This window comes from Gopherus flavomarginatus, chromosome 1, assembly GCF_025201925.1.
Source record: "Gopherus flavomarginatus isolate rGopFla2 chromosome 1, rGopFla2.mat.asm, whole genome shotgun sequence".
Classification (NCBI taxonomy): Eukaryota; Metazoa; Chordata; order Testudines; family Testudinidae; genus Gopherus; species Gopherus flavomarginatus.
The window spans coordinates 353,867-381,168 of NC_066617.1; the positions used below are offsets into that span (position 1 = coordinate 353,867).

The following is a 27,302-nucleotide window of genomic DNA, read 5'->3' on the forward strand; positions in this document are numbered from 1 at the left end:
CAGAAATAATTACCTGACCAGATTCCTGATGTCAGATCCTGGGATCCCTACCAGAACAGAGTGGGAACCAACAGGTTCGATGGCATAGACTTCACTGTGGTTGTGCGCCTTTCCACTCTAGTGGAGGACCTCTCGGGCCAAATGCCCAGGTGCCAGCTGCCACAGTCATCCTACAAAAACAGTCAGGAATCACACAGCCCCAGTGAAGACAGTTGCCATCTCGGTGGAACCTCCAAATTGTCAAAGTTAGACTCAGGACTCACAGTTTGTCAGACCACTCTGTTTTATTAGCACAGCGCTCTGCTAATAACATCGAGATAATGTGAGCACCATGCAAGACACAAACTATCTTATTTATACAGATAAAAGGGCGAGCACTTAACAAGATAACAAAGGAAGCAGAATCTGATAAGTTTACCTGGGCTAGGCATGCATATCTTATTTCCTTACTAACTATTACCGATCCTCTGTTAACGTTTCGCCATTAGCACCCTTGTTTATGCCTAATGTTTCTTTTCCTGGCACCTGTATTTCAACATTTCTTATTTCTGCTTAAAGGTACATACAACATTTCTTTAATCCATTCTTATTTTTACAATTTAATTCATTCTACTTTCACATAGAATAACCCTGGTCGGGGCTCTGAGGGTACATTGATTTGTTGCGGTGTTAGTGTAGGGAGTGTCCTGAGTAGATGGTGCAGTTTCTTAGTGTATTCCTCAGTGGGATCTGAGGGAAGTGGCCTGTAGAATTTGGTGTTGGAGAGTTGTCTGGCACCCTCCTTTTGGTAGTCAGACCTGTTCATGATGACAACAGCACCTCCTTTATCAGCCTCTTTGATTATAATGTCAAGGTGGTTTCTGAGGCTGTGGATGGCATTGCGTTCTGCACAACTTAGGTTATGAGGCAAGCGATGTTGTTTTTCCACAATTTCTCCTGTGCACGTCGGCGGAAGCATTCAATGTATAGGTCCAGACTGTCATTTTGACCCTCAGGAGGAGTCCATGTGGAGTTCTTCTTCTTGTGCTGTTGGTGGAAGGGTACCTGTGTATCAGTGCGCTGTTCAGTGTTGTCCTGAAAATATTCTTTGAGTCGGAGACGGCGAAAGTAGGCTTCCAGATCGCCGCAGAACTGTATCATGTTGGTGGGGGTGGCAGGGCAGAAAGAGAGTCCCTGAGATAGGACAGACTTTTCTTCTGGGCTGAGTGTGTGGTTGGACAGATTGATGATATTGCTGGGTGGGTTAGGGGTACCACGGTTGTGGCCCCATGTGGCAAGTAGGAGTTTAGACAGCTTACCGTCCTTTTTCCTTTGTAGAGAGGTGAAGGGAGTAATGTAGATCTCCTGTCTTATTTTAGTGAAGTCCGTTTGTATGGAAGTTTGGTTATTAATGAGAGTCTCCAGGTTGGAGAACTCTTTTTTGATGTTTTCCTGTTTGCTGTATAGGATGCTGATCAGGTGGTTCCTCAGTTTCTTTGATAGAGTATGACATAATCTCTCACTGTGGTCTGTGTAGTATGTAGATAGCAGTGTATTTTTTACCTTTAGTCCATTTGGTATGATGTCCATCCGTTTGCATTTGGAAAGGAAGATGATATCTGTCTGTATTTGTGCAAGTTTCTTCATGAGGTTGATGGATTTCCACTCCATACAGCTAAATGCCTTGCCTTGCATGGTGTCAAGTATCAGAGGGGTAGCCGTGTTAGTCTGGATCTGTAAAAGCAGCAAAGAATCCTATGGCACCTTATAGACTAACAGACGTTTTGGAGCATGAGCTTTCGTGGGTGAATCCCCACTTCGTCGGATGCAAGAGGTATTAACACCACATTATACCGAAAACCTACCGACCGCTATGCCTACCTTCATGCCTCCAGCTTCCATCCCAGGCACACCACACGATCCATTGTCTACAGCCAAGCACTGAGGTACAACCGCATCTGCTCTAACCCCTCAGACAGAGACCAACACCTACAAAATCTCCACCAAGCATTCTCAAAACTACAATTCCCGCACGAGGAAATAAGGAAACAGATCAACAGAGCCAGACGTGTACCCAGAAGCTCCTACTGCAAGACAAACCCAAGAAAGAAACCAATAAGACTCCACTGGCCATCACATACAGTCCCCAGCTAAAACCCCTCCAACGCAACATCAGGGATCTACAACCCATCCTGGACAATGATCCCACACTTTCACAGGCCTTGGGTGGCAGGCCAGTCCTCACCCACAGACAACCTGCTAACCTGAAGCATATTCTCACCGGTAACTGCACACCGCACCATAGTAACTCTAGCTCAGGAACCAATCCATGCAACAAACCTCGATGCCAACTCTGCCCACATATCTACACCAGCAACACAATCACAGGACCTAACCAGATCAGCCACACCATCACCGGTTCATTCACCTGCACGTCCACCAGTGTAATATACGCCATCATATGCCAGCAATGCCCCTCTGCTATGTACATCGGCCAAACTGGACAGTCTCTATGGAAAAAGATAAATGGACACAAATCAGATATTAGGAATGGCAATATACAAAAACCTGTAGGAAAACACTTCAACCTCCCTGGCCACACTATAGCAGACCTTAAGGTGGCCATCCTGCAGCAAAAAAACTTCAGGACCAGACTTCAAAGAGAAACTGCTGAGCTTCAATTCATCTGCAAATTTGACGCCATCAGCTCAGGATTAAACAAAGACTGTGAATGGCTAGCCAACTACAAAACCAGTTTCTCCTCTCTTGGTTTTCACATCTCAACTGCTAGAACAGGGCCTCATCCTCCCTGATTGAACTAACCTCGTTATCTCTAGCTTGCTTCTTGCTTGCATATATATACCTGCCTCTGGAAATTTCCACTACTTGCATCCGACGAAGTCGATATTCACCCACAAAAGCTCATGTTCCAAAACGTCTGTTAGTCTATAAGGCGCCACAGGATTCTTTGCTGCTTTTACAGATCCAGGCTAACACGGCTACCGCTCTGATACTGGAACTCCTTGCCACTCCAGGGTATCGCAGAGATGGGGAAGGTACGTCAAGGACTGTATTGAGCCCCACTCATCAGCACAACCTTAATATTACATAAAAGTAATGTCTTCCTATCGAGGCAGATGCCTGTCCCACTGCATTCACTTGTTTTTAAAATAGAGCTGTGTTTCCCTTCCCAAATGCATGTGGCCATTTCCTTTAATACTTTAGAGTCAGAAGCCAGTGTTCTGATTATTAATTGCATGGTTTTATAGAACATGTGATGGGCCTGTACAGAACATTTTGGAGTCACAGTCCCGGCTCAAGGGACCTTGCAGTCTTGAAAGGCAAACAGTAATCAATGATTCAGGCACACAAAGCCCCTGGGAGCAAGAGGTGGGTCTATCACACAGAGCTGTGAGATGTGTGGGTTTGAAATAATAATGGCACTTTGCTGGATGGTGGATTAAAACTCATGAAGGTGACAGAGGAAGCATTTGCTGTGGTGGCTGCAAAGCAGACAGACCCATTTCTGCTCCTAGGGATCAAGGCCAGCATGCGCCTAACTCATCTTGCATCCATTGCAGGCTACCGAATGTCCATAAACTTTTCTAAAGGTTTCACTTCTCTTCTCTTGTCTCCTGTAGGTGGGGTTTCTAATACAATGTGAGCATTTCTGGCACCTCCTGCACATTTTAATGCACAGATTTGATGCCAGAAAGGTCCCTGTGCTGTGCTCTGGGTAACTGCATTTACTGCTAACTGAAAGGTTGGTTGGTTGGTTAGTTATTTTATACAAAACTCAGGATGTTGTGAGAGCTCCAGGCATGCTACAGCTGCTAAAGGGGCTGCAGTAAAGTTTCTACCAGTTGGGTTCAAGGAGGGAACTTTCTGCAGTACCATAGAATCCAATTTGTCACGGTTGTTTCAGATTTTAATCTTGTCCTCCAAAGTGCTTCCAACCCCTCCCAGCTTGGTGCCCTCTGCACACTTTATAAGCATCCTCTCCACTGCGTTATCCCAGTCCGAATGAAAGTACTGAACAATACTAGACCCACAGGGCCGGCTTTAGGAAGTGCGGAGCCCAATTCGAACATTTTTGATGGGGACCCGGCAGGGATGACTAAAAAAAAACACATGTAAAAACACACGTGAGGCTTGTGCTCACCGGGCGGTGCTCCGAGTCTTTGACAGCACTTCGGCAGCGGATCCTTCACTCGCTCCAGGTCTTCAGCGGCACTGAAAGACCCGCCACCGAAGTGCCGCTGAAGACCCAAAGCAAGTGAAGGACCCGCCGCCGAAGACCCAAAGCAAGCAAAGGACCCGCCGCCGAAGACCTGGAGCTAGCGAAGAACCCGCCACCGAAGTGCCGCTGAAGACCCAAAGCAAGGAAAGGACCCGCCGCCAAAGACCCGGAGCTAGCGAAGGACCCGCCACCAAAGTGCCGCCGAAGACCCAGAGTGAGCAAAGGACCTGCCACCAAAGTACCGCTGAAGATCCGGAGAGCCGCCAGGTGAGTAAAAATTAAAAAGGCGCCTCCAGCTAGGGAAGAGATTCTCACTGGGCGCGGGGCCCTCTTAGGCACGGGCCCGATTCAGGGGAATTAGTGGAATAGGCCTAAAGCCAGCCCTGTAGACCCAGGACAGCCCCTTGCAGGACTCCATTAGATGTGTCTTCCCAGTTTGACAGTGAACCATTGATAACTACTTTTTGAGTACAGACTTTAAACCCATTCTGCACCCTCCTTGTAGGAAATGTTTCTAGACTGCATTTCCCTAGTTTGCTTATGAGAATGTTCTGTGGGACTTTGTCAAAAGCCTGACTAAAATCAAGATATACCATGACTACTACTTACCCCCTACACCTCATCCACTAGTCCAGAACCCTGTCAAAGAAGGAAATTAGGCTGGTATGATTTGTTCTTGACAAATCCATTCTGAGCTTTTCTTATAATCCTATTGCCCGCTAGGTGCTTGCAAACTGATTGATTGATAATTTGAGTATCTTTCCAGGTTTCGAAGTTAGGCTGACTAATCTATAATTTCCTGCATCCTCTTTGTTTCCCTTTTTAAAGATACATATTATGTTTGCTTTTCTTCAATCATCTGGGACCTCACTCATCCTCCAAGAGTTCTTGAAGATAATTGCTAACTAGCGCTTCTGAGATTGCTTCAGCTAGTTCCTTAAGTACCCTAGGATGAATTTCATTAGGCCCTTGCTGACTTGAATACATGTAACTTATCTTAATATTCTTTAACCTATTCTTTCCCCTGTTTTGGCTTGTGTTCCTTCCCTCTTGTTGTTAATGTTAATTGTGTTGAGTATCTGTCCCCATTAAACTTTTTAGTGAAGAGTGAAGCAAAATAGGCATTAAACACTTTTTAGCCTTCTCGATGTTATTTCTCTTGATCCTAATGTGTTTATGACCCTTGCTAGATGTAACTCATTTTGTGCCTTAGCCTTTCTGATTTTTCCCGTATGTCCTTGTGCTGTTCTTTTGTGCTCCTCCTTAGCAGTTAGCCATGTTTCCCCTTTGTGTAGGATTCCTTTTCAGGTCACTAACAAGCTTCTGATGGAGCCATATTGGGCTCTTACTATTTTTCCTCTCTTTCCTTCACATTGGAATAGTTTGCAGTTGTGCCTTTAATACTTTCTCCTTGAGAAACTGCCAGATCTCCTGACCTTCTTCCTTTGATTTTCTTCCCATGGGACTTTACCTGCCAGTTCTGACTTTGTTAAAGCCTTTTTTGGAAGTCCATTGTCCTTATTGTACTGCTCTCACTCTTCCCTTTTCTTGCAATCATAAAATCTCTCATTTTACAGTCACTTTTACGCAAATTGCCTGCTACCTTCCGATTCGCTACCAATTCCTCCCTGTTGGTTAGAATCCAGTCTAAAATGGCCGTGTCCCTGGTTACTTCCTCCACTCTCTGAAATAAAAAATTGTCTCCAATATATTCCAAGGATTTACTGGAAATATTGTGTTTTGACACATTACCTTGGGGGGAGGGATAGCTCAGTGGTTTGAGCATTGGCCTGCTAAACTCAAGGTTGTGAGCTCAATCCTTGAGGGAACCATCTGGGGCAAAAATCAGTACTTGGTCCTGCTAGTGAAGGCAGGGGGCTGGACTCAATGACCTTTCAGGGTCCCTTCCAGTCCATGAGATAGGTATACCTTTCCAATAGATGACTGCATAAAGTCCCCCTGGTCTCATGTTGTAGATATTTGTTGGTTGTTCTAGAAATGCCTTGTTCAGGAAGAGGAGGTGTTTGGTGGTCTCTAGTAGACCCCATCATGACCTCACCTCTATTTTTCACTTCTTGTACCTTTACATAGAGACTTCCAGCTGGTCTGCCTCTCACCATCTTGATTTCCTTAGGGAATATGGTCCTGGGCTAGGCCTCACTGAGAAGCACTGGCTCAGTTCAGGAGGAAGTTGGCTTGAATGTAACTGTGTGTAGTGAGATGAAAAAGGGAAAAAACTAGGTGGAACTTCAGGAAAAATGGGAGGTGACTCTGCAGCCTCACACAACAGAGGGGTGGGACCCATCAGCCTGCACAAAGCCAGGGAGAGGAGAGGGTAAGGAACTTGTCTTGCCCTGGCCCAAGGGGTCAGGAGGAGACTGGTTCCAGCTCTGATCTCAGTGATCCTTACTGGCTAGGATGCTCCTGCAGGGACATGGCGACCCGCTGTGAAAGCTCTTCTGCAGCCACGGGGATGACACTTTGTCTTTAGTATCTTGTATTGGTGTTGATGAAATGCACTGACTTGAGAGTCCTGGTGGGTCTGTTACTGCACAGAACAGGTACAGCGCAGACAGCAGCTGCTCCAGCCACCCTCTCCCCTTCCTAGCCTCTCCCAGTGACCTAGAGGAGGTTCCCTGCCTGACAGCCTCTACCTATTCAGTCCTGAGCTTGTACCTCTCTCTGCTGAGAGGTAGAAACTGCACAGGGGTCAGTGAGTGCCCCTTAATAGCACACTTTAAACTGAATGGAAAAGCTGAAGTTTGAAAGTGAAGTTTTCCTGCTCCTTGTCTCTGCTCAGGACCTTCCCCACAACAGTCCTGATTTGTCTCCATGACAAATCCCTCCAAGATTTGAGCATTAATGACAACAGTACAGAATTTCCTGGGGATTTATTAACCAAGGTGTTTTTCTGTAACTTATAAATCAGTCACAAAGGGACCTGTTAAAAGTTTGTTTGTCTGAGACACTCGCTGCTGCAGTGTTTCCCCTCAGCTGTGACTTTAAAAACATTATTCCTAAATTTAGTTAATTGCACCATAACATGAAAACAATGGGGAAGGAGAAGAAAATGCCAGTTGGTAAAGCAGAAAGTTCTCCCCTCTGCTCAGCCCTTTCTTCCTTTTCCATGTTCTAAGCTCCTGGGAAAAGAATGGACACAAAGTACTGAACGAGACATGGAAAGAATAGAAACGAGTTAAAGATTTTACAGCAGTTTAGAGTGTCAATATGTAGCCCAGGTGAATTAAAACACACTTAAAAAAAATCCTGAGTCAAGAAGCTTATAGTTAGTGCCACACAGAGCTAGAAGTCTGGCCTTGTATCCCTGCCCAGATCCCTTCTCTACTATGATGCAATACAACCCTCACATCAAGATGTTACTAATGTGTATAAAAAATAAAAACCCGAGGAGTCCTTGTGGCACCTTAGAGACTAACAAATTTATTTGGGCATAAACTTTTGTGGGCTACAGCCCACTTCATCGGATGCATACAGTATTTCCCACTTCATGCATCCGATGAAGTGGGTTTTAGCCCACAAAAGCTTATGACCAAATAAATGTGTTAGTCTCTGAGGTGCCACAAGGACTCCTCGTTCTTTTTGATGATACAGACTAACATGGCCACTACTCTGAAACTTGTCACTAATCTGTAAATTATTCCAGCTGCTATGTATCCTGGAGGTGTTACCCACACAATTTAGGCCCTCCCGCTCTCCTGGGTCCAGTGGCCCTCTGTGGGTTAACAAGACCTTGTGCCAGTGAAGGAGCCTTTACACAGTAATACCGTTAAACATGTACACATATTTATTAACAATCAATCAACAGAATAGACACGCCAAGCATCGACTGCTCACCACTCCCAACAAAGCAGCCAGACTTCTCTCAACGGTCAGTCAGCATCAGATTTCGTCCGGGGGGCTGGCTTCTGCAGGATGTAAGCATTCTGGCAGCTTTGTTCTTGAGCTGTGTCCTGGAGTTAGTTCCAGCTGGCATCTCTTTTGACTCTCATTATATAGTTAAAATGAGAGTCCTTCTTATCTATACTTTTAACCAACTATTTTACTTGAAACATGACTATGCAATAAATTTAACCAATCATAATCCCAATGGGCTCAAACAACTTCTCTAGCAACAGCAAAACCTCATAATTGCTACTTATCAGCAGAAGCAACTTTGAACTAAAAACTCTCACAGGCACCCAGTAAGAAACTTGCAGAAACTCAAGGTTAGTTTGTCCCTACTTCCTTCTATTCCCATGAATGTGATTTTACTGTATCTATCCCTGTTAGTAAGGCTGCAGCTGGTATTTTTCTGTCTGCTGAGGATGAATTTTCCTGACTCAGTAGTTTTTATTTCTAATTTATGGTGGCTGAGCATACAAGATGGCTGCGGGTTATGCTAAGTCATACACAAGATGGCTGTGGGTCATGTCAAGTCCAGGCCTCTCACAACAGAGGGTGGGAGACGTATCCTGGTCTCCTGGACTCTTCGTGGAATGACAGCTGTGAAATGAATGGTTCTAGACTTCATATGGAGCAACAGGAGACAAGTTAATTGTTGTCGTCAATTGACATATGAAGTGAAGGAGGGTCTGCATGTGGACTGCACTGTGTGTTGGGATGGGGTGAGGGAATAGCATTGTATCTACAGTAGGAGAGAAGGTATTCCTGATACTGGAGTAAACCAAACAGCCCATTTGTATAGGTCTTTGCCATGTCCACAGTGTGGTAGCTGAGGGCTTGAGGTGCATGCTGGGACAGTGGCTGAGGTGTGGTGAGCTGGTGATATAATGGCTGGGTTTATGGGCTCATGCAGAGGTAGAGCATCATAATATCCAGTTAGGGCTAAGGCTGTTTGTGAAAACTGAAGTGAGTTTTCAACTTTTTGATGGTGAAATATTTCTCCAGAGGCCTGTCCTGGCTTTGTGCTGGGTTCAGAATGATTCTGAACAGGACAGGAGTGCCCCCTAGAGGCCAGTAGAGATTTGGGACACACAAGACACCACAGCGGAGTGCAGCCAGTATGACCCAGCAATGAGAACTGTATGGGCAGAGACGGTATTGCCCATTGGACCAATTGGAATTCGACTGTAAGGCCAATAACAATTTATTACCATATTTACAGTAAATAACATTTTGCAATTCAAAGGCCCCAGACTCCAGCTAGAAAGTCATGTAATAGCACAGATTCCCGAATGTCAGACAATCTGTGCAGTACACATGAGTGCTCCAGCCAGGCCCTGAATGCCACTGCTGTATAAATGCACCTTGCCCTGAAGCCAGCCGCAGGAGAGGCATCGCCATTGTCTCTGCTGCAGGGAGTCTGGCCCAAGGCTAGAGCACTTCCAGAAAGGAAGGCACAGCACAAGTTCTTCTTCGAGTGATTGCTCATATCCATTCCAGGTAGGTATACGCGCCACGCGTGCACGTTTGCAGGAAACTTTTTACCCTAGCAACCCCAGTGGGCCAGCAGGTCGCCCCCTAGAGTGGCACCACTATGGCACTAGATATATACCCCTGCCAGCCCGCCCGCTCCTCAGTTCCTTCTTACCGCCGTGTCGGTTGCTGGAACTGTGGAGTGCGGCTTGCTGTCCTCCACGTACCTAGCTCTCCTGTACACTGTTCGTAGTCGTAGTTGTAAATAGTTTTATAGACAGTTTGAAGTAGTATATTAGTTAGTTGTTTATTATATATAGTTGTTTAACTTGTTCGCGGGTGGGCCGTTGCCCTTCCCGGCGCCCGGCACCGGGCCCATGCCTGGCTCGCCGGGCTTCAAGCAGTGCTCGGCATGCAAAAAGCCGATGCCGACTAGCGATCCCCACGACGCGGGCCTCAAGTGCCTGGGGGAATCGCACATCAGTGAAAAGTGCCGCATTTGCAAGGCCTTTAAGCCTCGCACGAAGAAGGAGAGGGATCAAAGGCTCCGCGCTCTCCTCATGGAAGCGGCTCTGACTCCAGCACCGGTGGCGCAGTCGGCTAATTCTACTCCGGCACCGGACCACGCCAGCACCGGCAAGACTCCTCGGCACCGACCATCCCCGGCACCGGGAGCAGACTCACGACCCTCGGCGTCTGCAACACCATCGAGGCAGGCCCGAGTGGAGTGCCCGGCACCTACCTTGGCCGCGGCACCGCCTGCAGGGCTGCTGTCGACTCCGGGCCCGGAAGGTCCGTCGAGTCCAGCCCCTCCTAGCTCCCCCTTAAGATCAGGGGTCGAGCTGCTAGTACCATCTACGCCGGAGACTTTTGCCTCAGCATGGGACTTGATCGCGCTGACGGAGCCATCGCAGCCTCAGACGGCACCTCCGGGACGGGTAACCTCCAGGGGCAAACCGATGCTACGAGCGCTGTCTCCAGAGTCCCGGCACCGATCACCCCGGAGACGTGAACGCTCACGCTCGGGGCGCCGCTCGCAGTCCCGGCACCGTTCTCCCAGGCGGTACCGGTCGTACTCGCGGCACCGATCGGTATCTGCACGGTCCCGGTCTGGCTCCTCTCACCGCCGGCACCGAGACTCTAGGAGCCGTTCACCTCGACGTTCGGCTCCTCGGTCGACCTCCCGGCACCGAACTGGTGGTAGGTCCCGATCCCGGTCGACCTCCCGGCACCGTGCCGGTGGCAGGTCCCGGTCTCCACTGCCATCCCGGCACCGCGCTGATCGAAGGTCGCGGTCCCGCTCCCGGCACCATCGCTCCAGATCCCACTCCAGATCCCAGCACCGGTTATCACGCCGTTCCCGATCCCGGCACCGATACGGGTCGTGGCACCGACCCTCGGCACCGAGGGGAGCGTCGGAGTCGGCGCACAGAGACGCCTACCAAACAGGCTCAGCGCCTCCGTGGCCTTCTAAGGAACCATCGGTGTCTTCCCAGGCTGACAGCGCCTATACCTTGGGCCAGGACAGACACTCGGCCCTGTTCCAGGACCCTCCACCACAGGAGCGAGGGCCTCAACAGTGGGGGTTTTGGACCCCATGGGCGTATTGCCAAGCCCAGGGTCCACAACACATTAGCCCCCGCCCTACAGGGGAACGCAGGCCACCGGAGGCGACGGTGTCTAGACCCCCTCCCTCCCCGGAAGCAGACGGCAGGTCCAGTCACCAGGACCCAGAGCTCCCTCCAGCGACGGAGGTGCAGCCCCAGATGGAACCCCCTGTGGACACTCTGTTGCCGGGGGTTTCCTCGTCGTCTTCACCGGATGAGGCAGTGGCGGGTACCTCGTCCTCCAGCCCTCCCCCGCTGGATCTTAGGGCACACCAGGACCTCCTCCGACGTGTGGCACAGAACCTGGACTTGCAAGCGGAGGAGGTGTCTGAATTTGAGGACCCGGTGGTGAGCATCCTCTCCGCCGATGCGCCCACCGGAGTGGCCCTGCCCTTTATAAAAACAATCCAGGCCAACGCAGCTAACATCTGGCAGTCACCGGCCTCCATCCTTCCGACCGCTCGAGGGGTGGAACGGAAGTACATGGCCCCCTCGAAGGGCTATGAATACCTATACATTCACCCGACACCCTGCTCACTGGTGGTCCAGTCGGTGAACGACAGGGAGCGCCACGGTCAAGAGGCCCCAGTGCCCAAGTCGAAGGAGGCGAGACGAATGGACCTCCTGGGCCGCAAGGTCTATTCGGCGGGGGCGCTACAGCTCAGGGTCTCAATCAGCAGGCCCTCCTCAGCCGCTACTCCTTCAACTCGTGGGTAGCGGCAGGGAAGTTCGCGAAGCTCCTGCCACAGGACGCCCGCCAGGAGTTTTCCACCATCCTGGATGAGGGCAAGAAAGTAGCGAGGACATCGCTACAAGCCTATCTAGATGCTGCCGACTCGGCTGCTCGGACCCTGGCCTCGGGGCTCACGATGCACCGAATTTCCTGGCTGCAGGTCTCTGGCCTTCCACCGGAGCTCCAACATACTATCCAGGACCTCCCCTTTGAAGGCCAGGGCCTGTTTTCCGATAAAACAGACCCCAGACTAAAGGACCTCAAGGATAATAGGGTCATAATATGGTCGCTGGGGATGCATACGCCTGCGACACAGCGCAGGCCATTCCGGCAGCAGAACCAACAGCGGCAGCGGCGGCCGTACCCTCAGTTCCGTCCGCAGCAGGACCTCACTAGGCGCCGCGGCAGGAACAACCGCCGCAGACAGTCCGGTGGCCAAACGGGGCAGAACCAAGGCTCCGCCAAGGCCCCTCCGGGACCTAAGCCTTCATTTTGAAGGTGCGCCCGAGGGCACAGTACCAGTTTCCCCTCCGGATCCTTCCCCGCAGTTTTCCAACCGTCTTTCTTTTTTCCTCCCGGCGTGGACCCGAATAACATCGGACCGTTGGATCTTGCGTACGGTGCAGGCCGGTTATCGCCTGCAGTTTTCTTCGCCCCCCCCCACCACCACCATCCCCGTCCCTCTTCAGGGACCCCTCTCACGAGCAATTCCTCCGTCAGGAGGTGCACGCGCTTCTCGTCAAGGGAGCCATAGAGGAGGTTCCAGAGAGCGAGAAGGGCAAGGGGTTTTATTCCCGCTACTTTCTAATCCCCAAGTCCAAGGGCGGCCTCAGGCCCATCCTCGACCTGCGGGAACTCAACAAGTATATGGTGAAGTTGAAGTTCCGTATGGTATCCCTTGGAACCATCATCCCATCCCTGGATCCCGGAGACTGGTACGCCGCCCTCGACATGCAGGACGCTTACTTCCACATCTCCATTGCCCCCCAGCACAGACGTTTCCTCCGCTTTGTGGTCGACCGCCAACATTATCAATTTGCGGTCCTCCCGTTTGGCCTCTCTACGGCCCCGAGGGTGTTTACGAAATGCATGGCAGTCGTCGTCGCACACCTTCGGCGTTGCCGCATTCATGTGTTCCCCTATCTAGACGACTGGCTGATCTGAGGCACATCGGAGCTGCAGGTCCGTGACCACGTCCGCAGGATCAGCAGCCTCTTTGCTGCCTTGGGCCTCGTCATCAACGTGGACAAGTCTACTCTGCTCCCCACGCAGAGGATAGAGTTCATCGGGGCCGTTCTGGACTCTACCCTGGCCAGGGCCTTGCTACCCTTGCCCAGGTTCCAGTCGCTGTCGGCCATCATTCTGCGCTTGCAGGCGGCCCCGCTGACCTCTCTACAAACATGTCTGGCCCTCCTAGGCCATATGGCAGTCTGTACGTTCATGACGGCATATGCCCGACTCCGCATGAGGCCTCTTCAATCTTGGCTCATCGCGCAGTACCGGCCGGCCAGACATTCATTGGACACAGTCGTCACCGTCCCTCAGAGGGTACTGGACTCCCTTCGGTGGTGGCTGGACCAGTCCGTAGTCTGTGCGGGGCTCCCGTTTCATCCGCCCCAGCCCTCGGCATCCCTGACTACGGACGCCTCAGATCTGGGCTGGGGGGCACATTGCGGTGCCCAGAGAACTCAGGGCTTGTGGACCTCTCAGGATATGGACCTCCATATCAACATACGAGAGTTGAGAGCGGTTCGTCTTGCTTGTCAAGCGTTTGTCCATCTCCTTCAAGGTCGTTGTGTCGCAGTGTTCACCGACAACACGACGACCATGTTTTACATCAACAAGCAGGGTGGCACCAGGTCCTCTCCCCTGTGTCTCGAGGCAATGCGCCTCTGGGAGTTTTGCATAGCACATACCGTTCACCTTTCCGCCTCCTATCTCCCGGGAGTGCGGAACACTCTAGCGGATCGACTGAGCAGATCCTTCCGTTTGCACGAGTGGTCCCTCCGTCCAGACGTCGCCCTCTCACTCTTCCAGAGGTGGGGTCTTCCCCGGATGGACCTCTTCGCGTCCAGGGAGAACAGGAAGTGTCGAGCATTCTGCTCCTTCCAGGGTCGGGAGCCAGGGTCTCTAGCAGATGCATTCCTGATCCCATGGACAGCCCACCTGTTTTACGCATTCCCTCCCGTTCCGCTGATACACAGGGTTCTCCTCAAGGTGCGCAGAGACAGAGCTCGGGTGATTCTCATAGCTCCAGCATGGGCCAGACAGCATTGGTACCCCATGTTGCTGGACCTCTCAGTAGCCAATCCAGTTGCCCTGCCCCTACATCTGGACCTGATCACCCAGGACCACGGCAGCCTCTGTCACCTGGACCTTCCGTCTCTGCACCTTACGGCATGGCTCCTGCGTGGTTGACAGGATCCGAGTTACACTGCTCTACCCCGGTTCGGGAGGTTCTCCTGGGCAGTAGAAAGCCTTCCACCAGGGCTACTTACTCAGCTAAGTGGAAGCGTTTCTCCTGTTGGTGTTCGGAGAAAGGTCTTCGCCCTATGGAGACTCCCGTCACCACTATTTTAGACTACATCTGGTCCCTCAAGACCCAGGGTCTGGCGTTGTCGTCCCTCCGGGTCCACCTAGCGGCCATCTTCGCGTTTCATCCTGGAGTGGACGGATGTTCTGTCTTCTCCCACCCTATGGTGGTGAGATTCCTGAAGGGACTGGAGCGGCATTATCCACAAATCCGCCCTCCGGCCCCTTCATGGGACCTCAACCTGGTCCTAACTCGGCTCATGGGCCCTCCATTCAAGCCATTAGCTACTTGCTCCCTGCTCTACCTCTCATGGAAGACCGCCTTCCTAGTGGCCATCACCTCAGCTAGACGGGTGTCAGAACTACGGGCCCTCACAGTAGACCCCCCGTATACCGTCTTCCATAAAGACAAGGTGCAGCTGAGGCCACACCCTGTCTTTCTTCCCAAGATAGTCTCAGCTTTCCACGTTAACCAAGAGATCTTCCTCCCCGTCTTTTTTCCAAAGCCCCATTCGTCCTGCGGGGAGCAACAGCTCCACTTGCTGGATGTCCGTCGGGCGCTAGCATTTTATGTGGACAGGACCAAACCATTCCGCAAGTCCCCCCAGTTATTCGTGGCGGTAGCGGACCGGGTCAAGGGGCTGCCGATTTCCTCGCAGAGGATATCTTCCTGGGTTACCTCCTGCATCAGGACCTGCTACGACCTGGCCCACGTTCCGACGGGCCGTGTGACTGCTCACTCCACCAGAGCACAGGCATCATCGCTGGCTTTCCTTGCCCGCGTGCCAATCCTAGAGATTTGTAGGGCGGCGACCTGGTCATTGGTCCACACATTCGCTTCCCATTACGCCCTGGTTCAGCAGTCCAGAGATGATGCGGCCTTTGGCTCTGCAGTACTCCAGGCCGTGACCTCTCACTCCGACCCCACCGCCTAGGTAAGGCTTGGGAATCACCTACCTGGAATGGATATGAGCAATCACTCGAAGAAGAAAAGACGGTTACTCACCGTTGTAACTGTTGTTCTTTGAGATGTGTTGCTCATATCCATTCCACACCCGCCCTCCTTCCCCACTGTCGGAGTAGCCGGCAAGAAGGAACGGAGGAGCGGGCGGGCCGGCAGGGGTATATATCGAGCACCATGACGGCGCCACTCTAGGGGGCGACCTGCCGGCCCACTGGAGTTGCTAGGGTAAAAAGTTTCCGGCAAACGTGCACGCGCGGCGCGTACACCTACCTGGAATGGATATGAGCAACACATCTCGAAGAACAACAGTTACAACGGTGAGTAACCGTCTTTTCTTGGACTAGCAAGATGTATCCTGTCACCACTCCACATCAGTGAGTGTCCCAGACTGAGGCAGTCAGCGGCCCCATAATCTGGAGTAGCCGACAAAAATTAGCATGTGTAAACGTGGATGTGATGCACACTGTGGCCCAGCAGTTAGAACCTGGGTCTTCTTGCCTGTGTGGACAAACCAAAATGTGACAGTGGTTAACCCCTTGTTCTCTGACCCTGTTGGTACAGCAGTGCCAGAGGCACTAATCAGGATCAGGGCCCCATTCTGTGGGGCCGTGTAAACCCAGAGTAAGAGACCGTCCCTGCGCCAGAGAGCTCACAGTATAGCTGCAGGTGTGAATCAAAGAGTTGCTGAAACAAGCAAATGGGTGGGGGGGCTGAGGGGAATGTTGACAGGACATGTGGTTAACAGAATGATTGTACATCTGTCGAACTCTGGGCTAGGTGGGAGTTTTTCATGGGAAGGGGGCTATTTTTGTGTTTAAGCTATCAGTAAATGAGATAGTGATGATCTCAGTCACCCTGCTGATCACCTGCCCAGTCACTCATTTCTACATGTACAGGCAGGAGGAAAACATGATCACATACCGCTAGGCCACAGGCTTGTTTAAAGCTGCTTGTTCTTGCAGTGTAGTCGACACCTGTGTTGGGTACAGTCCTTTCTGCACAGAGTCATTCTTTCCAGATGACAATTCTGAGGAACTGTCCCAGACTAGAATTCCAATGGAGGAGGTTTTGGAACAAATTGATAAATTAAACAATAGTAAGTCACCAGGACCAGATAGGATTCACCCAAAAGTTCTGAAGGAACTCAAATGTGAAACTGCAGAACTACTCACTGTGGTATGTAACCTATCACTTCAATCAGCTTCTGAACCAGATGACTGGAAGGTAACTAATGTAACACTGTTTTTTTAAAAGGCTCTAGAGGCGATCCTGGCAATTACAGGCCAGTAAACCCAACTTCAGTACCAGGCAAACTGGTTGAAATTATAGTAAAGAATTATTAGACAAATAGATTAACATGATTTGTTAGGGAGGAGTCAACACAGCTTTTGTAAAAGGAAATCATGCCTCACCAATCTATTCAAATTATTTGAGGGGGGTCAACAAACATGTGGAAAAGGGCAATCCGGTTGATAGAGTGTATGTGGACTTTCAGAAAGCCTTTGACAAGGTCCCACTCCAAAGGCTCTTAAGCAAAATACGTTTTCATGGGATAAGAGGAAAGGTTCTCTCATGGATCAAGAACTGGTTAAAAGACAGGAAACTCAGGGTAGGAATAAATGGTCAGTTTTCACAGTGGAAGAGGTAAATAGCAGCATACCCCCAAAGATCTTTACTGGAACTGGTGCTGTTCAACATATGCATAAGTGATCTAGAAAAGGGGGTAAACAGTGAGGTGGCAAAATTTTCAGATGATACAAATTTACTCTAGATAGTTAAGTCCAAAGTAGACTGTGAAGAGTTACAAAAGGATCTCACATAACGGTGATTGGGCAACAAAATGGCAAATGAAATTCAATATTGATAAATGCAAAGTAATGCAAATTGGAAAACAGTCCCAACTTGACATAACCTTAGTCCCAGATTTGGACCTTAGCGTCCAAAATATGGGGGTTAGCATGAAAACCTCCAAGCTTAGCCACCAGCCTGGACCTGGTACCTGCTGCCACCACCCAAAAAATTAGAGTGTTTTGGGGCACTCTGGTCCCTCTGAAAAACCTTCCCTGGGGACCCCAAGACCCAAATCCCTTGAGTCTCACAACAAAGGGAAATAATCCTTTTTCCCTTCCCCCCTCCAGGTGCTCCTGGAGAGATACACAGACACAAGCTCTGTGAAACTACACAGAGAGACTCCCCCTCTCTGTTCCCAATCCTGAAAACAAAAAGTACTTTCCTATTCCCCCAGAGGGAATGTAAAATCAGGCTAGCAATTCAACACACAGATCTCCCCGATTCCTTCCTCCCACCAATTCCCTGGTGAGTACAGACTCAATTTCCCTGAAGTAAAGAAAAACTTCAACAGGTCTTAAAAGAAAGCTTTATATAAAAAGAAAGAAAAATACATACAAATGTTCTCTCTGTATTAAGATGATACAACACAGGGTAAATTGCTTAAAAGAATATTGAATAAACAGCCTTATTCAAAAAGAATACAAATCAAAACACTCCAGCACTTATATTCATGCAAATACCAAAGAAAAGAAAACCATAGAACTTACTATCTGATCTCTTTGTCCTTACACTTAGAAACAGAAGACTAGAAAGTAGAAAGTACTTCTCCAAAGCTCAGAGAAAGCAGGCAGACAGAAAACAAAGACCCAGACACACAATTCCCTTCACCCAAAGTTGAAAAATTATGGGGAGTGGCTGGAGAGGGGCCTTGACCTGGTCTTGAGGCTTTCCCACTCTTTGGCATACCTCACAAGACCGGACATACTTGGCAACGTCCTTGCCCATCCCCTCCCAGTGGAAGGACTTCCCCAACCGGTCCTTGGTTCTGTTCACCCCAGCATGGCCACTGGGATGATCATGGGCTAAGCTTAAGAGCTTCCCCCGGTACTTAGTTGGAACCACCAACTGTTTTTGCGGCTGCCATTCTTCCCGGTGTCCACCAGAAAGAATTTCCTTGTATAAAAGTCCTTGGTCTATAACAAACCGGGATCGATTAGAAGAGCTGAGAGGCGGTGGGGTGCTCCGTGCCGCCGCCCAAGCTTTCTGAAGGCTGTCATCTGCTTCCTGCTCAGTCTGGAACTGTTCCCTTGAGGCTGGGGTCACCAGTTCTTCCTCAGACTGTGGACTTGGGCTTGGTCCCTCTGGAAGCGATGTAGGTGATGGGGTTGTATCCGTTGCTGGTGAACCGCTCTCCGCTGGTGCACCTGAGGGTATTTCAGGCTCTGGCTGAGCCTTTTGGGTATGGCTGTCTGTTGCTTCTGCCAGTTTTGGCTCGCTGGCGCCCTCTGGCGTTGAGTTTGAAGATGTAGTTGCACTTGCTGGTGCTGGTTGTTGTTCCAGTTCCGGGCCTGGGACTGGAGATGCTGTGGCTGTTTCAGTGGTAGGCATGGAATCCGGGTCCACTACCTCTGTCTGGGTCTCTGGTAACACAGACGGGGCCTCTGTGGACGGCTCAGGAACAGGAATGGGTCTGGAAGCTTGCCTGGTTTGGCTACGTGTAACCATTCCCACTCTCTTGGCCTGCTTCACCTGGTTGGCCAAGTCTTCCCCCAGTAGCATGGGGATAGGATAATTGTCATAGACTGCAAAAGTCCACATTCCTGACCAGCCTTTGTACTGGACAGGCAGTTGAGCTGTAGGCAAGTCTACAGCTTGTGACATGAAGGGGTAAATTGTAACTTTGGCCTTTGGGTTGATGAATTTGGGGTCAACGAAGGATTGGTGGATAGCTGACACTTGTGCCCCCGTGTCTCTCCATGCAGTAACCTTCTTTCCGCCCACTCTCAAATTTTCCCTTCGCTCCAAGGGTATTTGAGAGGCATCCGGGCCTGGGGATCTTTGGTGTGATGGTGGTGTAATGAATTGCACTCGCATGGTGTTCTTTGGACAGTTGGCCTTGATATGTCCCAGTTCATTATACTTAAAGCATCTTCCATTTGATGGGTCACTGGGCCGAGGTGAGTTACTGGAGACTGGTGAGGTTGAAGGGTAGGGTATCTGTGGCTTTACTTGGGTGGTATGTGGGGTCTTTGGCTGTCCTCGGTTGTAGGGTTTATGGTTTGTGTGCCCCCTGGGGTAATCGTTCCCCTTGACAGTAGCTTTCTTGCTTTCTGCCAGTTCCATCCATTTGGCTCCAATCTCCCCCGCCTCAGCGATATCTTTGGGATTTCCATCTTGTATGTACCGTGTGATGTCTTTAGGAACACCATCCAATAACTGCTCCATTTGTATGAGGAGGTGCAGTTCTTCCAAGGTTTGAATGTTGTTTCCTGTTATCCAGGCCTCATAGTTTTTTGCAATGTAGTAGGCGTGTTTGGGAAATGACACCTCGGGTTTTCACTTTTGGGTTCTGAAGCGCCGACGGGCATGATCTGGGGTTATCTCCATTCGGTATCTGGCCTTGGTTTGAAAAAGTTTATAGTCATTCATTTGCAGCTTAGGCATTTCAGCTGCCACCTCTGCTAAAGGTCCACTGAGCTGTGACCTCAATTCTACCATGTACTGGTCTTCGGGGATGTTGTACCCAAGACAGGCTCTTTCAAAATTTTCCAAGAAGGCCTCGGTGTCATCACCTGCCTTGTAGGTGGGAAATTTTCTGTGCTGTGGAGCAATATTTGGCGCCGGGTTGTTAGGGTTGGCTGGCACAGGCAGCCCAGCTTTTGCCAAGTCCAGTTCATGTTTTCTCTGTTTTTCCTTCTCTTCATTCTCTTTTTGTTGTTTTTCCATTTCTTTTTGTTGTTTTTCCATGTCTCGGCGGTGGGCCGCCTCTTCTTCTTCTTGCTTCCTTCTGTGGGCCAACTCTTCTTCTGCTTGTTTCCTTCGGTAGGCCACCTCTTCTTCTTCTAGTTTTCTTTTGTGTGCTGCCTCCTTGGCTGCCTCTTTGGCTGCCTGTTCTCTTTGGTAGGCTGCCTGTTCTCTTTGGTAGGCTGCCTCTTTGATCTGTTCTTCTCTTTCTTTCATCTCCATCTCTTTTTGTTTTATTTCCAGTTCCTGTTTGTGTTTTTCCATCTCTCGCCTGTGTTCAGCTTCTTTGATTTGTTCTTCGGCCTCAATTTTTGCCTTAGAAGTCATGGTTCCTGTTTTCTTGTGTTGGGGTGCCCTCCGGTGTTTATCTTCTGAACTGCAGGTTCTCTGTTGCCTTCTGAAGTCTGCCTAGCAACAGTGCTTGTTTCCCTTTCTCTCTTTAGCTAATGTTCAATGAAAGTAAACCAGAAAAACCACTTTATTTGCATGCATATAAGTGCTGGTACTTGCCTCCTAATGGGAGGGCTATTGCATGACAAAAGACCCTCAACAGTCTCTTAATGGCTTCTCGCTTAACATGCAAGCCACAAACTGCCAGAGAGAGCAGAAAAAAAAATTCTCTCTGGTTCCCTTTTAAAACCAAACTGTTTCTCTCTCTGCTAAAAAGCCCTTAGCAGAGAAAAGAAAAATATAATATTCCTACTGGCTTCTGGATTCTGTCTAGATCATCCCACCGCTGCCACCATGACATAACCTTAGTCCCAGATTTGGACCTTAGCGTCCAAAATATGGGGGTTAGCATGAAAACCTCCAAGCTTAGCCACCAGCCTGGACCTGGTACCTGCTGCCACCACCCAAAAAATTAGAGTGTTTTGGGGCACTCTGGTCCCTCTGAAAAACCTTCCCTGGGGACCCCAAGACCCAAATCCCTTGAGTCTCACAACAAAGGGAAATAATCCTTTTTCCCTTCCCCCCTCCAGGTGCTCCTGGAGAGATACACAGACACAAGCTCTGTGAAACTACACAGAGAGACTCCCCCTCTCTGTTCCCAATCCTGAAAACAAAAAGTACTTTCCTATTCCCCCAGAGGGAATGTAAAATCAGGCTAGCAATTCAACACACAGATCTCCCCGATTCCTTCCTCCCACCAATTCCCTGGTGAGTACAGACTCAATTTCCCTGAAGTAAAGAAAAACTTCAACAGGTCTTAAAAGAAAGCTTTATATAAAAAGAAAGAAAAATACATACAAATGTTCTCTCTGTATTAAGATGATACAACACAGGGTAAATTGCTTAAAAGAATATTGAATAAACAGCCTTATTCAAAAAGAATACAAATCAAAACACTCCAGCACTTATATTCATGCAAATACCAAAGAAAAGAAAACCATAGAACTTACTATCTGATCTCTTTGTCCTTACACTTAGAAACAGAAGACTAGAAAGTAGAAAGTACTTCTCCAAAGCTCAGAGAAAGCAGGCAGACAGAAAACAAAGACCCAGACACACAATTCCCTTCACCCAAAGTTGAAAAAATCCGGTTTCCTGATTGGTCCTCTGGTCAGGTGCTTCAGGTGGAAGAGACATTAACCCTTAGCTATCTGTTTATGACACAACTATACAGATAAAATGATGAGGTCTAAATTAGCTGTTACCACTCAAAGAGATCTTGGAGTCATTGTGGATAGTTCTCTGAAAACATCCGCTTAATGTGCAGCAGCCGTCAAAAAGCTAATGATGATAAGAACCACTAGGAAAGGGATAGACAACTTTAGCGGGTCTTGGATGAGTTCTCCCCTGACATCTAGTGATGAGTTGGTAAAACAGGACTTCAGGAACAGAAGGTGTTTGCATAAAACTGCCTGTTCTGCCTAAATGCATAGCATGATAGAGGTGCTTTGCCAAAATCACTTTTGGCCAGTGTTGTTACAAATCACTTTAATATTGAGTGATGAAGTGGTGTTATCCTGATTGTACGAGTAAAGGGCAGAAGAACTGTGCTTAGCCTGCCCTGATTGAGGGGGTCACCCTCAGCTGAATTGCACTTGCTAAGCAGTGGGTAGGGATGCCAAATGCCATGAGGAAGAAAGAAGGTGAGGACAGGTTTTCCTATGTGGGGGTAGGGGAGCTGCTTAAAGAGTCCTATACACTGTTTGGCTCCTCTCTCTCTCCACTGTTTAAAGACAGCTGATTAGACTCAGTTGTATGTTGTTCTTTTGCTCAGCTATTACTAGAGCTGAAATAACTGATAACCAGGTGCTGAACCTTAGATCAACAGTGGCAGAGTGAACAGCAGCAACGTTGAACTAGTTGTAACAGCTAGGGCATTGCTCAACACTGCCCACTGCAGCGGGGGAGGGGGCGAATGAACTTATATGAACATATTTCTCAACTCTGGGTCTTTGCTAACCAAAAACAGCAACTGAGTGGTGTGTTAAAGGAATATTTGTTTGTTAGACTTTCGCACCACAAGGTGAGAAACTGAAGCAAAGGCCTTTATCCAACATATTCTGATGGGTGCTTGTTCGTGGTCATGTGCTTTTGAATCCTGGTTGTGGTGTTTTCCCAAATCAGTGCTGGGTTCCTTTTCCCTTTTTACTGAATGCTTTCTTGGCTACACACACTGTGTGCTTAAAAGAGTAGTAGTATTTCCTCTTGGAGGCACCCAGAGGTGGTAGTTAATTTTCCAGATTAATGGATGGGAGCTTGAGCTGGTTCTGTTTTGTATTGTCAAGAGAAATCCTTAGATATTGAACCCAGAAGGATTACAATAATAAGACAGAAAATATCATAATGCCACTATATACATCCATGGTACACCCATACTTTGAATACTGTATGCAGTTCTGGTCACCCCATCTCAAAAAAAAGATGTATTAGAATTGGAGGAAAAGTACAGTGAAGGGCAACAAAAATGATTATGGGTATGATGAGGAGAGATTAAAAGGCCTAGGACTATTCAGCTTGGACAAAAGATGACTAAGGAGGGATATGATAGGTCTATAAAATTGTCAGTGTTGTGGAGCAAGTAAATAAGAAAATGCTATTCATCCCTAATATAACACAAGAACCAATGGTCACCAAATGAAATTAATAGGCAGCAGGTTTAAAAAAACTTCTTCCCACAATGCAGTCAACTTGTGGAACTTGTTGCCAGGGGATGTTGTGAAGGCCAAAAGTATATGTGGGTTCAAAAAAAATTAAATAAGTTAATGGAGGATCAATCCATGAATGGCTGTTATTCAAGATGGTCAGGATGCAACCCCATGCTCTAGGTGTCCCTAAACCTCTGACTGCCAGAACCTGAGACTAGATGACAGGGGATGGATCATTCAATAAAGTGCCTTGTTTTATTCATTTCCTCTGAGTGTCTGGCACCAGCCACTGTCAGAAGACAGGGTACTGGGCTAGATGGACCATTGGTCTGACCCTGTATGGTTGTTCTTGTGTTAATGCCATGTTCCATTAGCTGACTCTGCCCTCTCCTGCCTACATCTGGTGATTCATGAAGCACCCATTCTTCCCATGGTCTGCTCCTATCCTAGTCAGACTCTGTCCTTGAAATATTCCTGGACAGTCAGTGGCCAGTGGTTCTAGGCTTCTCTCTGCTGAAGTCTGTATTGTACAAGTGCAAAATGTCAGTGTTGCATTAAGGTAATAATTGAAGATATACCAATCTCCTAGAACTGGAAAGGACCTTGAAAGGTCATTGAGTCCAGCCCCCTGCCTTCACTAGCAGGACCAAGTACTGATTTTGCCCCAGATGGCCACCTCAAGGATTGAACTCACAACCCTGGGTTTAGCAGGCCAATGGGCAAACCGCTGAGCTATCCCTCCCCCGTGAATTGATGATGATTGAAAGATTCAGCAAAGAGTTTCATGTGGTCCTGGGTGGGGACCCACAGGGAAAGCTTGTGCTGCTGCTCCCTGGCATGATAGAAGCACAGGGGCTCTCCAGACAGCTGGGAGAAATGCAATGTCTCCCCTGCTGGCACTAGGTTCACAGCATGGCTGGACATGGGGAGTGGCCTATTTGGAGGGTGGGGAGTAGGGAAGTTAACTTTTCTGGTACTCTGTGAAGCTTCTCATTTTTATTGCTCATTGTTTGTCAAGTATTCCCAGAGAGCCTGGCTCTAGACACAGGATGCTGCTAGCTTTTCCCTAAGAGTCTGGATAAAGGGTAACAAGACAACATTCTACAACTACATTAGAAACAAGAGGAAGACCAAGGACAGGGTAGGCCCATTACTCAATGAGGGGGGAAAAGAATAACAGAAAACATGGAAATGGCAGAGGATCTAAATGCCTTTTTTGTTTCAGTTTTCACTAAAAAGGTTAGTAGCAACTGGACATCTAACTTAATGAATACCAGTGAAAATGAGGTAGGATCAGATGCTAAAATAAGAAAAGAACAAGCTTAAAAATTACTTGGACAAGTTAGATGTCTTCAAGTCACCAGGACCTGCTGAAATACATGCTAGAATACTCCAGGAGCTGACTGAGGAGATATCTCAGACATTAGCAATTATCTTTGAAAAGTCATGGAAGATGGGAGAGATTGCAGAGGACTGGAAAAGAGCAAATATAGTGCCCATCTAAAAAATGGGGATTAAGGATAACCCAGGGAATTACAGACCAGTCAGTTTAACTTCTGTACCCGTAAAGGTAATGGAGCAAATAATTAAGCAATCAATTTGCAAACACTTAGGAGATAATGAGGTGATAAGTAAGGATCAGCATGGATTTGTGAAGAGCAAATCATGTCAAACCAACCTAGTAGCTTCCTTTGACAGGGTAACAAGCCTTGGAGTGGGGAGGAGAGGGAGAAGCAATAGATGTGGTATATTTTGACTTTAGTAAGGCTTTTGATACTGTTTTGCATAACGTCTCATAAACAAACTAGGGAAATGCAACCTAGATGGAGCTACTATAAGGTGGGTGCAAAACTGGTTGGAAAACCGTTCCCAGAGAGTAGTTAGTGGTTCATAGTCAAGCTGGACGAGCATATTGAGTAGGGCCTTGCATGGATCAGTCCAGTTCTGTCCAGTATCTTCATCAATGATTTAAATAATGGCATAGAGAGTACACTGATAAAGTTTGCGGACAATACCAAACTTGGAGGGGTTGCAAGTGCTTTGGAGGACAGAATTAAAATTCAAAATGATCTGGACAAACTGGAGAAATGGTCTGAAGTAAATAGGATGAAATAAATAAGGACAAATGTAAAGTACTCCTCTTAGGAAGGAACAACTGCACACACACAAGATGGGAAATGACTGCCGAGGAAGGAGCACTGTGGAAAGGGATCTAGGGATCACAGTGGATCACAAGGTAAATATGAGTCAACAGTGTGACACGTGCAAAAAAAAGCAAAAATAATTCTGGGCTGTACTAGCAGGAGAGTTGTAAATAAGACACAAGAAGTAATTCTTCCGCTCGACTGATTGCTGATTGGGCCTCGGCTGGAGCATTGTGTCCAGTTCTGGATGCCACATTTCAGGAAAGATGTGAACAAATTGGAGAAAGTTCAGAGAAGAGCAACAAAAATGATTAAAAGTCTAGAAAACATGAGCTATGAGGGCTGATTGAAAAAATGGGTTTGTTTAGTCTGGAGAAGAGAAGACTGAGAGGACATAACAATTTTCAAGTACATAAAAGGTTGTTACAAGAAGGAGGATAAAAACTGTTCTCCTTAACCTCTGGGGATTGGTCCTGCTTTGAGCAGCAGGTTGGACTAGATGACCTCCTGAGGTCCCTTCCAACCTTGATATTCTATGACTCCAAGATAGGACAAGAAACAATGGGCTTAAATTGCAGCAAGGGCGGTTTAAGTTGGACATTAGGAAAAACTTCCTGTCAGGATGTTTAAGCACTGGAATAAACTGCCCAGAGAGAGGTTGTGGAATCTGCATCATTGGATATTTTTAAAAGCAGGTTAGACAAACATCTTAATCCTGACTTGAGTGCAGGGGACTGAACTAAATGAGCTCTCAAGGTCCCTGTGACACTGCACTCCATATTCTTCGAAGTTGTATGATTATGATATAGTTATGATGTATTTTGTACACGATGGGCCATGTAAGGTGTGTGATGAACTTGGAATTTTCTTAATGTTTTCTCTGAATACTGTGTTGGTGCCTCAGTGTCCCCTGTGCAGTTCTTAAGTATCTAGGTGGTGGAATAAGGGTGTGTGATTTCTACAGTGCACCTAAATGCCTGGCACTCTGTCTCCTAGCAACTGATGGCCTGGGCCCCTCCTCTGCAAAGGTGTCAACTGAAGGTGTGGGAGACAAAGAGATCAGGTGACCTCCTGGCCTGGGAAAGGGGCTGAGCAGAGAAGGAGGGGCTGGAGGGGGTTTTGGAGTCTGGAGCTGGCTGGGGACGAGGAGTGAAGTGCAGACGTGAGGGTCTGGCTCACTGCCCCGCAGAATGGACCCAGTTGAGGGGTCCGGCTCGTGGTACCTACAAGCTCTGTTTTAGACCCTGTTTCTGTCATCAAATAAACCTCTGTTTTACTGGCTGGCTGAGAGTCACATCTGACTGCGAAGCGGAGGTGCAGGACCTTGTGGCTTCCCCAGGACCCCGCTGGGGCGGGCTCACTGGGGGAAGTGCACGGAGGGGCAGAGGATGCTGAATGCTCCAAGGAGAGACCCAGGAGGTGAAGACGTGTGAGCTTCTTGCCCTGAACAAGTCTGCTCCAAGGGAGAAGAGGCTCCCCAAAGTCCTGACTGGCTTTGTGGGGAGCAGTTCCAGAGCATCGCCCGGTGACTCCGTGACAAGGTGTCATTGGAAGAGTTATGATATGCTGAATATGATTTTTATTTGTATGCATGTATCATTTTTGTATCTGAAGTTATGAATATTGACCATGTTATCTGTATTTCACATGTAGTCACGTCTGGGTGACGCCCACTAAGTGAAAGGGCCTATTTAGGGTAATGGGCTATTAGGAAAAACAGTAGCTCTTAGGAGAAGCTTATCCCCCATCTGGGATGATCCAGACCGCCTGTAAGCAATGCCTTACTATGGCTGCTATGACTCAGCAATAAACAGGGAGAGAATTGCTTCTGGGCTCTGGAAAGCTCCAGGTTGTGTCTCTTCTCCCAGGTAACAATC

The 27,302-nt window shown here is 48.5% G+C and overlaps 3 protein-coding genes across 5 annotated transcripts in view; 2 read left to right on the forward strand and 1 right to left on the reverse strand.

Annotated features, from left to right (window-relative positions):
• LOC127051204 (uncharacterized) overlaps positions 1–15,443 on the forward strand; it is a 185,638-nt gene extending 170,195 nt beyond the window's left edge. Inside the window, exon 2 of the mRNA XM_050953222.1 lies at positions 15,403–15,443. The gene's annotated coding sequence lies outside the window, so the exon portion shown is untranslated. The remainder of the gene's footprint in view (positions 1–15,402) is intronic.
• On the reverse strand, positions 472–8,313 carry LOC127051257 (uncharacterized). 3 transcript variants are annotated; one of them, XM_050953350.1, is made up of 2 exons: positions 8,075–8,313; positions 472–1,713 (listed from the first exon to the last, which is right to left on the reverse strand). In XM_050953350.1, exon 2 carries the CDS (start codon positions 1,672–1,674, stop codon positions 895–897), a length of 780 nt encoding a protein of 259 aa, XP_050809307.1. In that variant the 5' UTR covers positions 1,675–1,713; positions 8,075–8,313; the 3' UTR covers positions 472–894. The 3 variants fall into 3 exon arrangements, 1 of the variants encoding a protein (XP_050809307.1); XR_007774450.1 differs by lacking the exon at positions 472–1,713 and adding an exon at positions 7,094–7,359; XR_007774451.1 differs by lacking the exon at positions 472–1,713 and adding an exon at positions 7,094–7,384.
• RABL2B (RAB, member of RAS oncogene family like 2B) overlaps positions 8,396–27,302 on the forward strand; it is a 53,481-nt gene continuing 34,574 nt past the window's right edge. Inside the window, exon 1 of the mRNA XM_050953376.1 lies at positions 8,396–8,445. The gene's annotated coding sequence lies outside the window, so the exon portion shown is untranslated. The remainder of the gene's footprint in view (positions 8,446–27,302) is intronic.